The sequence below is a fragment of the Chiloscyllium plagiosum genome, chromosome 10, assembly GCF_004010195.1.
Source record: "Chiloscyllium plagiosum isolate BGI_BamShark_2017 chromosome 10, ASM401019v2, whole genome shotgun sequence".
In the NCBI taxonomy this organism is placed as follows: Eukaryota; Metazoa; Chordata; class Chondrichthyes; order Orectolobiformes; family Hemiscylliidae; genus Chiloscyllium; species Chiloscyllium plagiosum.
Window position 1 is genome coordinate 59,632,242 of NC_057719.1, and position 12,832 is coordinate 59,645,073.

At 43.4% G+C, this 12,832-nt stretch overlaps 1 protein-coding gene across 3 annotated transcripts in view; it reads left to right on the forward strand.

The window, feature by feature from the left end:
- The window catches only part of snx6 (sorting nexin 6), a 50,837-nt gene that overhangs the window by 3,225 nt on the left and 34,780 nt on the right, over positions 1-12,832 (forward strand). For all 3 annotated transcript variants that reach the window (XM_043697874.1, XM_043697873.1, XM_043697875.1), the window contains exons 3-5: positions 1,658-1,762; positions 4,738-4,848; positions 12,681-12,802. In XM_043697874.1, coding sequence (XP_043553809.1) covers positions 1,658-1,762; positions 4,738-4,848; positions 12,681-12,802 — 338 coding nt within the window. The remainder of the gene's footprint in view (positions 1-1,657; positions 1,763-4,737; positions 4,849-12,680; positions 12,803-12,832) is intronic.

Sequence of the window (12,832 nt, forward strand, 5' to 3'; positions counted from 1 at the left end):
CCACTCACCTATTGTACTCTATGCTACTTTCTCCCCACCCCCACCCTCCTCTAGCTTATCTCTCCATGCTCCAGGCTCACTGCCATTATTCCTGATGAAGGGCTTTTGCCCGAAACGTCGATTTTGAAGCTCCTTTGATGCTGCCTGAACTGCTGTGCTCTTCCAGCACCACTAATCCAGAACCAGGTGTGTGATAGGGGAAGAGTAATTGATAATCAGCACAAAGTTTCCTTCATGAGATCCAAAATGTTGGAGGCAAGTCATTCCTGATTGTACATCACTATACCACACCATTTGATGCTTTATGCTGTCAGGAGAACAGGACATATCCAGAGATGACAATACTGGTTTCTGGGACATGATGAATTAGAATTCTGTGAATATGAGTATGTAAGCCTGATACTTGACTAGTCTGTGAACAGCCCTCCCAATTTTGGTACAAACTTTCAGATGTTAGTAAGGAGGACTTTGCAGGGGGAAGTGTTCCAAGGATGTGTCATATTGGACTCAATTTCAACTCTTGTTTCTCTCTCCACAGATGCTGTCAGACCTACTGAGTTTCTCGAAAATTTCTGATTTTATCTCAAATCACCTCTGTTTGTAGGGCTAATGTTCAGATTTATTAGGTAAAAGAATAATGGTAGATAATAAACATATGTTCAACTTGCTTCAAATAAGTTGATTAATGTGAAAAGTCTTATTTTGTACCAATTGAATTGTGGATCCAATGCTTGTAATATTACTTTACCAGAAAGAAAATTCTGTCAGAATAAAAATGATCATTGTTTTCAGATTTTCAGTGACATTGACTTTATATCTATTTGTGCTTGCAGTTGGGCATTCTTAGATTTAATGAGATTACCTTCATGTAAGTCTAACCATTCTTCGAGCACAATTAGAATTGCAGACCCATTACACCTGCCATATTTTGTGCCACATGGTCTATCCAAATATGCTGTCTTTATTCTTAATACATGAAGATTTTCCTTTTTGTTCTGTTCAGGCAGCTGTTAATTCTTCTGTCAGAATTTGTGTACCCTGCTTTAACAATACTGTGAGGGAGGGGGTTTCTACTCTGAACACTAGCTACGCAAAGGTTCTTTTATTAATACATCCCCATTGGTTCTATTTGTGATTAGTAAAAAATTGTTAGTGTTCGCAAAGTAGTGAGAATTTTTCAATTCTCTTTCATCACTTTGAAGATTATGGTAGATCAGCCTTTAACCATTTTGGCTCCAGTCTAAAATCTTCAACTTTGCAATTGCCTTCAGAAATATAACCTTGCCTGTCTGGCAATTTCCAAGTGAATGCACTTTTTATGTCACCTTTCAACCTTTCTTATAATGGGAAAACCATGAACAATGCAGCTGACTGTTTAGACTCCTGTAGAAGTTGAAAATCATCTATTTGTTTTGTATTCTGTGGTTAGAGGCATTATTTTGACAATTGTACTGCTACCTTTTGTGACTCACATACCTACTCCCAAGTTATTTTTGCTGCTTTTTCTAAAATCTTGCCATTTAGCATTTGTTTTTAATCCCTCTTCTTAGTATCAACGTGTATTTATTCATATTTTCTACATTAAACTTCAGATTCAACTGTATTTTTGAGGTAATGTACATGTTAAGGCTTATTTTTATTTATTTTTACATTTCAGCCGAGACCTGTGATTGTAGATCTCCAAACAGATGCCATTCTTCAGGTTGACATTTCAGATGCTCTTAGTGAGAGAGATAAAGTGAAATTTACAGTTCATACAAAGGTAAAGAGATTTAAATTCTTTCTCGTATGTTGTAAACAGTGAAACATTGTGCTGTAAATTTACAGCAAATTTTATTTTTTTTAAATATTTATCTTCAGCTTTAAGTAAGAGAACAATGTAGCTTTTATCACATCATTTCTGTTAAGCATACCTTTAAGAAGAGTTTGAATCTCTTGCCTGAATTGTTTTAGGTCCTGTCTGAATTTTCAAGTACGTTTGTCAAGAGTGTTTTGACATGCTGGCATGAGTGACCCCTTCCAGTTGAGTTGAGACAAAGTTTTGGTACATTTCTGTTAAAATAATGCACACCTTCACAAAATTGGGGCAGCATGGTGGCTCAGTGGTTAGCATTGCTGCCTCACAGCACCCAGGACCCAGGTTCGATTCTAGTGCGGGCGACTGTCTGTGTGGAGTTTGCACATTCTCCCCGTGTCTGTGTGGGTTTCCTCCGGGTGCGGTTTCCTCCCACAATCCAAAGATGTGCAGGTTAGGTGAATTGGCCATGCTAAAGTGCCCATAGCGAGAGGTGCATCAGTCAGAGGGAAATGGGTCTGGATGGGTTATTCTTTGGAGGATTGGTGTGGACTTGTTGGGCTGAAGGGCCTGTTTCTACACTGTAGGGAATCTAATCAAAACACTTGATGTTTCTATTGCTTGGCATCTTTGGTTCTTACAAGTGCCAGAGCTGAAAATATGTGCAAATGATAATTAATATTGCCCAGTTAAGTGGCAAAATTGATTGCTGGTGAGATGGCCTCTTGTGCACTATGATGGTGCTTATAAAGATTGGGAACTTATTTGGGGAGAACTCTGGTGCAATGATGTGGTGTATTTTAGAATGTACAGAAAGTAGTGTTTACATACCAATTCTAATTCTGTATTGAAATATCAATCATTGTTGAAAAGAATCTAGAATTTTGTTTGTATTTGTAATTGAATCAAATGTGGTTACTTCAAATTAAGCTTCATTATGATTGTATTGTTTCAAGAAAATGGAAACGACTGCATCGGCTTTCCTTATATGTTTGTAATTTCAATGATTGTGGAAACCACAAATGGATTTGCTTCCTAGATTCATAGTTGTATGTTGTCAAAGTTACCTTGAATCTTTTGCTCAGTTCTTTGTTATTTAATACTACACGCTATACAAATTGTAAAGCTTCTTCAAATCAAATTTCTTAACAGTTTGTATGTAGTTAGGGCAATCTCTTCATGTTAAAATCAACATCCTTTAAAATGGAAGGTAAATTCTGAACTTAGTTTCTAGTCATTTTTGTGCTCTGCATTATGTGGTGAAATAACACACTGATTAATTATATTGTGTGTGAGTGGGGTCAGTCACTAGACTAGGAATCCATAATCTCAGGCAAATGTTCTGGGGACATGGGCTCAAATTTTGTCCTGTTAGATGGTAAAATTTTACTTCAATATATTAAAAAAAACCTGGAGTTTAAACACTAATTTTAATGTCAACCATGTAATCACTATTGTTGTTTTAAACAAAAACCCATCTCGTTAACCAGTTCTCTATAGGAAACAAAATCTGCCATCTTTATCTGGTCTGGCCTACATGTGACTCAAGACCCACAGAAATGTGTTTGACCCTTCTGTGCCCTCTAGGCAATTAGGGATGGGTGATAAAATGCTCGACAAGCTAGGAAGGCTCACATCTCGTGAACAATCTTTTAAAAAATGATATTTTTTTTACATACCACCATGGTTAATTATAAGATGCCAAGTAGATATATAGTCTTAGTTACAAAGCTATTAGTAAGAAAATAATTTTCAAAGTTTTGTTTTAGTAGCAGAAATTAAAATTTTGGACAAGTTCAAAAATCTATTTAAAAACGGAAAACGCTGGAAATACGCAGGTCTAGCAGCATCAGTGAAGCGTGAAATAAGAGTTAATGTTTCAGGTCAATTTTTTTTTTGTTCTGGTTTATTTAAGTTACTGTTTATGTTGTGTCAGCACTGATTTCTCAAACAGAAAGCAATTTTGAGATGTCACCTTGTCTAATGCCAAAGCAATATTCAAGCAATGTAAAAACTTCTTTAGACTATACCCCAATCATTGTCATCTGGCCCTTTTGAACTATTTTATTCAATTTTGAAATGTAATTCTTCATTATTCATCTTCTCTGACTTGGCAGCTTGTCCCATACACACACCACTGTCTGCATAAAAAGGTTACACTTCAGGCCCTTTTTAAATCTATCTTCTCTCACTTTAAATCTATGCCTTCTAGATTTGGACTCCTCGCCCTCGGAAAAGACCTTGGCTATTTACCCTATCGACTTCCTTCATAATTTTACAAACCTCTATAAGGTCACTCCCCAACCTCCAATGCTCCAGCGAGGAAATAACCCCAGCCCATTCAGCATCTCCATATAACTCAGACCCTTCAGTCCCAGCAACATGCTTGTAAATATTTTCTGCAGCCTGTCAAGTTTAATAATATCCTTCCTTTAGAAAGGCGACAGGAATTGTACGCAGTCCTCTTAAAAGTCGACTCACAATGTCATGTATAGCTGGAACATGATGTCCCAACTCCCATATTCAATATTCTGATCAATGAAGGCAACGTGCGAAATGCTGACTTCATCACGCTGTCTACCTGCGACTGTACATTCAAGGAACAATGCACCTGCACCCCAGGGTCTCTTTTGTTCAGCAACATTCCCCAGAGCCCTACCTTTAACCATATGAATCCTGCACTGGTACCGAAATGCAACACGTTTATCTATGGTAAACTCCATCTGCTGCTTATTTGCCCATCTGATCAAGGTCCCTTTGTAATCTTAGATAATCTTCTTCACTGACCATGACATCACCTATTTTACTCTGGTTAAGAACTTTTTCCTAAATTTATAAAAAAAATTTTTTAGTGTTAATTGTATCTACCACATTTTTCTTTTAAAAGAAATGAATTTATGGATGCTGTTTTTTAAAAAAAAAACATGTTTGTTTTCCTGCAGAGCACCCTACCTAATTTTAAACAGGATGAATTTTCTGTTGTCCGTCAACATGAAGAATTTGTCTGGCTTCACGATGCTTTTGTTGAAAATGAAGAGTATGCTGGTTATGTTGTGAGTATGATAGCATTCAAATAGTTTTGAGTACAAATTTTGTTTTATTCAATCAAGGGTCCTGACAGAAATTGGAGTTATAAATAATTTAAGATTTTCTTGCAATAAATAAAAATTAATAAAGAAAATGTTGCATTGGGATATGTAATGTTGTGTTCTTCCTCTTCCAAACAGTAATCTCCCCTTTAATTGTCAAGTTTTTGTTTAAGTGCTGGTATTGATAGTGAAATCTAATAGCTTGCAATTTACTTATTGACCATTTTTTGTCAACAGTTACTGGAGATAAGCAAACCACTAGTACTCAGTACTTAAGCACATTTGCCAAGCTACTTTACATACAGTTTGTGCAAACAAGATAAAGCACAAGAATAAATGTTAGAGTGCAGGAAAATCTTAAAGGGGGAAGCCTACTGATGTGACAGAAGCTAAGCTCTGTGCTGCTGCAGATTATAAACTTATACTTGTTTGAATATTAATCTCTTTCCTATGATGCACGGGTGTTCCCATTGGTATTGAACTTGGCTATCTGCTCGGCAACTTTTCGTTGTTGCCTGTCCCGAAGTCCACCTTGGAGGACAGTCAGCTGAAGGGCCAAGGTCGAATATCCTAAACCACTGAAGTGCTCTCTGACTGGGAGGGAATGCTCTGTTGATTGTTGTGCGGTGTCCATTCATCCGTTACTGTAGCCTCTGCTTGGTCATGCCATTGTACCATGCCTCAGGGCATCCTTGCCTGTAGCGTTTGAAATAGACAACATTGGCTGTGTCGCATGAGTGTCTGCCATGTACATGGTGGGAGGTGTCCCCACGCATAATGGTGGTATCTGTGTCAAAATTCTGATACGTCTCGCAGCGTCCACTGTGACAAGGTTGTATGGCGTTGTCCTGAAAGCCGGGCAGTTTGCTATGAACAGTGATCTATTTGAGGTTTGGTGGTGGTTTAAAGGCGAGAAGTGGACGTGTGGGAAAGGTCTTGGTGAGTTGCTCATCCTCCTTGATAATGTGTTGCAGGCTGCAAAGAACATGGCATAGTCTTTTGGCTCCTGGGAAGTACTGCATGACAAAGGGTACCCTGTGGTTGCAGCTCATGTCTGTCTCCCCAGGAGGTCATTACGGTTTGTTGCTGTGGCACATGGGAACTGGCGGTCGATGAGTTGAGCATCGTACCCCATCCTTATGAGGGCATCCTTGAGTACTTCCAGGTGCCTGTCACGTTCCTCCTCATTTGAACAGATCCTGTATTTGCGAAGGGCTTGCCCAGAGGGGATGGCTGTTCTAATATGTTTCGGGTGGAAGCTGGAGTAGTATAGCATCGTGAGGTTATCTGTTGGTTTGCAGTAGAGAGGTACTGAGGTACCCATCCTAGATGGAGATGCATGTGTCCAAGAATGAGACAGATAGTAGAGATTAGTCCATGGTGAGCTTGATGATAGGATGAAACTCGTTGATATCACTGTAGTTGTTTCAGTGACTCCTCGCCATGGGTCCAGAGGAAGTAAATGTCCTCAGTGTAACTGGTGTATAGTGTTGGCTGGAGGTCCTGTGTAGAGAAGTCTTGTTTGAACCTGTGCATGAAAATGCTGGCATATTGAGGTGCAAATTTGGTCCCCATGGCTGTTCCATGTGTCTGTATGAAGAACTGGTTGTCAAAGGTGAAAATGTGGTGGTTGAAGAAAAGGGGGTGAGTTGTAGGACAGTGTTCAGAGATTGGCACTTGTTGGTTCGGAGTACTGAGGCTGTTGCCATGATGCCATCATTGTGGGAGACGCTGGTGTAGAAACATCCATTGTGACTAGGGATATTCCTGGTTCAACTGGTCTGTGGGTACTGAGTTTCTATAAGAAATCTGTAGTGTCGCGACAGAAGCTGGGGGTCCCCTGTACAATCGGTTTCAAGATACCTTCAACATAGCCAGAGCGGTTCTCACGCAGGGTCCCATTGCCTGATATGTAGGGATGTCATGGTGTGTTGGCTTTGCGTACCTTTGGAAAGCAGTAGAAATCGCCTACGCGAGAAGTTCGAGGGCGCATAGGGAACTCTGAAGGACTGGATCCAAAGTTCTGATCAATGTGTTTAGTTCACGGGTGTGCTCAGTCGGTAGTTCCCTGTAGCGTTCCTGGTTATTTAGTTGTCGGTACACTTCCTTGCAGTAATCTGTTCTATTTTAATTTTTTTTCCCCACACTACCGCCCAACAGCAGTAGTGCTTGTATTCTCCTGTTTATTTTTTTTTGAAAGAAAAGGGGGAAAAAAGACAAAGAAAACTCTTCTCCTCCTCAGTTCCAGCAGTAACACACTGACTGGAGCATCAGCCAGCACAGAGTCAGTGCTCCAAACTGAAGAGACTCTTAAATTTCTTGGTAATATTTTTTGCTTTACCCCCACACTACCGCCTAACTGCGGTAGTGCTTATTTTTCCCCAGCACCATGTTGTGTCTGTGTGCAGGTGTGAGACACAGTGAAAGATACAGGTGTATAAATCTTTATTCAATTTCCACCACCAGGAAAAATAAAGAAACACCCAAGTAGCCAGTGACAAGCAGTGTCTTTCTTAGAGGGCAATGCTCCATGATCAAACAGTGAAGGACAGGGCAGGGATTAAATCAAAATAGAGTTGGGGAGGGAAATAATACACTCCACTCCCAGTGGTGCCCACCTCTCCCTGAACAGCTTGAGGGTGTTGGTGGACACCGCGTGCTCCTTCTTCAGAGACACCCTGGCTCAAACATAACTGCTGAATAGGAAACTGTTCTATTCTGAATGACTATGGCTCCTCCTCCACCCAGGAACACTACAGGCAACTGCCGGCTAATCTGACCAAAGAGCACTCCTGTGAACTAAACACGTTGATCTGGACTTTTCCAGTCCTTCAGAGTTCCTGACACGCCCTCGGATTTTTCACGTAGGCGACTTCTACCGCCTTCCAAAAATGCACAATCAACACACCAGGAGGTCCCACCGTATCAGGCATTGGGACCTGTATGAGAATCTCTCTGGCTACATTGAAGGCATCTTGAAACCCATTGTACAGGGGTCCCCCAGCTTCTGTTGCGACACTACAGATTTCTTACCGAAACTCCGCACCCACGGACCAGTCGAACCAGGACCCTTCCTTGTCACAATGGATGTTTCAGCACTCTACACCAGCATCCCCCACAATGATGACATCGCCGCAACAGCCTCAGTATTCAATACCAACAACTGCCAATCTCCGAGCACCGTCCTACAACTTATCTGCTTCATCCTTGATCGCAACGTTTTCACCTTTAACAGGCGGACAGGTGAGCGCGCTCTGGCAGGCAGGCGGACAGATGCGCGCGCTGGGGCAATCAGGCAGACGGACAGGTGCGCGCGCTCGGGCAGGCGGGCGGGCAGGTGCGCGCGCTGGGGCAGGCGGGTGGACAGGTGTGCACGCGCTCAGGCGGGCAGGTGCACGTGCTCGGTCAGGTGAGCAGGCAGGTGGGCAGTTGGGCGGACAGGTGTGCATGCTCGGGCAGGCAGGTGCGCGCGGGCAGGCAGGTGCGCGCGCTCAGGCGGGCAGGTAGACAGGTGTGCGGGCAGGCGGGCGGACAGGTGTGTGCGTGCTTGGACGGGCAGGTGTGCCCGCGCTGGGGCAGGCGGGCCCGCGCTGGGGCAGGCGGGCGGACAGGTGTGAGCGGGCTCGGGCGGGCAGGTGTGCGCGCGCTGGGGCAAGCAGACGGGCGGACAGGTGCGCGCGCGCGGTCAGGCGGGCGGACAGGTGCGCGCGCGCTCGGCCAGGCGGGCGGACAGGTGCGCGCGCGCTCGGCCAGGCGGGCGGACAGGTGCGCGCGCTCGGTTAGGTGAGTAGGCAGGCGGACAGGTGTGCGCACTCGGGCATGCGGGCCGCCGGGCGGACAGGTGCGCGCGCTTTATCAGGCGGGCGGACAGGTGAGCGCGCTTGGGCAGGCGATCAGGTGTGCGCATGTTTGGGCAGGCAGGCGGGCGGACAGGTTCGAGCGCTGGGGCAGGCGGACTGGTGCGCGTGCTCGGTCAGGCGAGCAGGCAGGCGGACAGGTGTGTGCGCGCTCAGACTGGCAGGCGGGCAGGTGCGTGCGCTCGGGCAGGCAGGCAGGTGGGCGGACGGACAGGTGAGTGCGCTGGGGCAGGCAGGTGGGCAGATGCGCGCAGGCGGACAGGCGCGTGCGCTCGGGCAGGCGGGCGGACGGACAGGTGTGCCCGCTGGGGCAGACAGGCGCGCGCGCTCGGGCAGGCGGACAGGCGCGTGTGGGCGGGCAGGCAGCCGGACAGTTGCGAGCTCGGGCCCGCAGGCAGACAGGTCCACGCGCTTGGGCCGTCAGGCAGACAGGTGCGCGCTCGGGCAGGCAGGCGGACAGGTACGTGCGCGCGCTCGGGCAGGCAGGCGGACAGGTACGTGCGTGTGCTCGGGCAGGCAGGTGCGTGCCCGCGCTCGGGCAGACCGGCAGACAGGCAGACAGGTCCGCGCCCGCGCTCGGGAAGGCCAGCAGGCAGACGGGTGCGCATGCGCCCAGACAGGCAGGCAGACACGCACGCTCAGACAGACAGGCAGACACACACACCGCTTAGACATGTGCTCTGACAGACAGACACGCTCTGGCAGACAGACGCGTGGGTGCACAGGCAGGCAGTCACGCACACTCGCGCTCAGGCAGGCAAGCATGGACACGTGCACGGACAGACATGCACGCTCAGACAGGCACGCATGCAAGTTTTTGCAGTGAATTTGTACTTGCAGAATTACATTTTATTTTTCTCAAAAACTGCTTGAATCCATGGAAGATTGTGTAAATCAGTTTTTTAGGTTAGAATCTGTCTGAACATTGGGGCACAGACAGCCTCACACAGGGCACCTCACACCTTTGTCGCATTATCTGGGCTAGCATGGCACCTATTGATAAAGTTCACTTGAGAATGTAACTTTTAGAAAGTTCTGGAATTTGCATATGAAGGAACTGAAACCAACATTCCCATTCTAAAACATGAGAGACTTCACAAACAATCCAGGTCTTTTTTTAGTTTCAGTTTCATCACACTGTAAACCTTTGCTATAAGTTGTGTTCTATGATCTAATACTCCACAGCCCCCTGATGAAGGAACAGCACTCCGAAAGCTAGTGCTTCCAAATAACCCTGTTGGACTATAACCTGGTGTTGTGTGGTTTTTAACTTTGTACACCCCAGTCCAACACCAGCACCTCCACATCATGAAGTTTAGAAGGGATTCCAGAGGAACTTTCCATCCAAAGTGTGAATGCTTCACTGCTTGATTTGATGATAGAGGGGAAAACCCTCAACATTTAGAAAGTACTGAGACACACACTTTAAACCCCACAAGGTTATGGACTGAGATCTTAAAAAAAAAGAGATTAAACTTGATGTTAGGTGTCTGCCTGCTTTGGCAGTGGAGCCAGCAACACCTGAAGTGCTATAATTTGGGCAAGGCTACAGACCAGGTCCTGTAAAGTGAGATTACAATGAACAGTTCATTTTTTTGATTACTTTTTTTTCAGTTAGTGCGAATATACTGGACTGAATGGCTGTCTATGTTGCCCCATACCTTTCCTGTGGTTCCATCGTTGGCTCACCTTGACACATTGGACCAACAGACTTCCTCTGTCATATATTTTTGAGTTAATGATGAAAAATGAAGTTAAATTCTATACTGTCTTTAGTATGCCAAAATCAGCTGGAATTTATGCCTGCTTTAAATATAATCTTAAAGATTCTGAAAATACATAGCTATCAATTTCAGTAGACTTAATTAGGTGTAGAGCTGGTTTTGACGTTTGAGTGGACTGAGGTTGTATATTAAAGTTGGATTAGATAAAGCTAAGTAAGCATGTGGATATGTGAAGGCAATAATTTAACTCCAGTGAAGGCTTTATAAGCTCTGGCCTAATTTAACGGTAAGCAAGTGCACTGAGTTGTGGAAATCTTTAAATTTCTGGATATTATATACTTGGATCAAATGTTGACTTATTTCTTTCTGGTAAGAAATACCTGTATTGAGAAATTGTGTGGTCAAGCACAATTATATTGAAAATGTTTCCTGGTACAGAGAATCGCAGTATAATGGAATATCATAGAATCCTTTTAGTGTGGTAGCAGGCTATTCAGCCAATTGAGTCCATATGAACCCCTAGAGAATATCCTAACCAAACTACCTCCCCCACCCCCCCCCCCCCCCCCCCCCCCCGCCGGCCACCCAAAACAAATCTCTGCAACCCTGTATTTCCAATGGTTACTCCATCTAGTCTACACATCCCTGGCGCTAGGGATAATTGAGCCTGGCCAGTTCACCTAACCTGCACATCACCTGGAGGAAACCCATGCAGACACTGGGAGAATGTGTAAAGTCCACACAAACAGTTGTCAGAGGGTGGAGTTGAATCTGGGTCCCTGGCACTGTGAGGCAACAGTGCTAACCATTGAGCCACCGTGCTGGTTATATTTTTATGGTCCTTGATAGTTGTGACCATAAAACTGGGTTTCTGTTTTCTTTTTGTTGAGCTGTGTATTCTAGAGTTTATAATTTTCTTTTGGTCTAGAATGTCTTGGCTAGCCAGGTCAGCTTTCCTCTCTTCAACTTTCTCTATGCTGTGCCATTAATTTCACAGCAATATTACAAGGGCAATCAAGGATTTTGGTAAGTTTGGTTTGACTACATAATGCTAGAATCTGATATTGCTGAAAACATGAGGGGTCAGGTTGCTGGATCTGCTTCAGAAATGCAAGACAATAGTAAGGATGAGAAAAAGCAGTTTGGTTCTTTCAGCTTAACACTGATGAAATTTCAGTTCATTGTAGCGAGTACTGAAGTGCATTTTGTATAACCTTGCTATCTCTGATTCTAGAATTTACCTGATGGATAATTTGAGACATCATTGTTATTTGAATAAAATATTTATCATCTTAAACACAACACTCATGATGCATAGTATCACTCTAGGAAGCTGAATTTCAAAATATTTTCTTTGCAAGATCGAAGAAAATGGTTACTGTTCCACCAAATAAAACTCATAGATTTAGTTCATCTATTTTGGTTTCAATTAGAAAATGAGGCCTAAATTGTGTTTAGGCTATAGTTCAAGCTTCCTGTAAAATGTAATTTCACAATCACAAATGCAAACCTATTCATGAAACAGCACTTTCAGTCCATATAATGGAAAGTTCACCCAATTCTTCCAAAGAGTGACAGTCATTGTCTAGTTCTCAGTCCACTCCTGCTTCTGCCACTCTTTCACATTTTTGATTGGGTCTTCCAAACCTAGCTGCTTCAGAAATGTGAAAAAGATTTTATTAGTTCGTTTTGTTTTTTGGCATTCTTTTGTTTTTGTTATTTAGTCACTTATTTGAGTTCTTGACATAATGCATTAAAATTTTTTTCCTGAACTTTACTTTGAAGTTTACAGTTGTCAAATCTTATCTTTCTAAATTTTCTCACTAACCCCACAAGTGGTAAAAAAAATTGAAATGTGGCCCCCTCCGTGTGAAAATGTTCCAAAACTAAATGATGCTCTTTGTCTGTTTAGTTTGTATTTTGGAGAATATTGGGTTAAAGGAATGTAACTTAGATTTTCAAAATGTAATAGGAAGAATTAAATTAATGGAATTAAATATGTAAAGAGGCCTTTATTTTCAGGGAAACATTTTTGAGTGGTCAATAAACTTGATTTTACAGTTTGGTTTCCATTTTGAATTTACTTTTGTTTCTGACAATGTGTTTTTCATGGCTCCTACATGTGGACATCATACTTGAAATGCAAAAGCGAGATAACACTAAATGAACACAGTAACTAAACTTATATAAACTGAACTAAATATCATCTCAACAGATCCCACCAGCACCTCCGAAGCCTGACTTTGATGCTTCAAGAGATAAATTGCAGAAACTAGGCGAAGGAGAAGGATCAATGACCAAGGAAGAGTTCACAAAGATGAAGCAAGAACTTGAAGCGTGAGCATTCTACTTATTGTGCTGTATAAC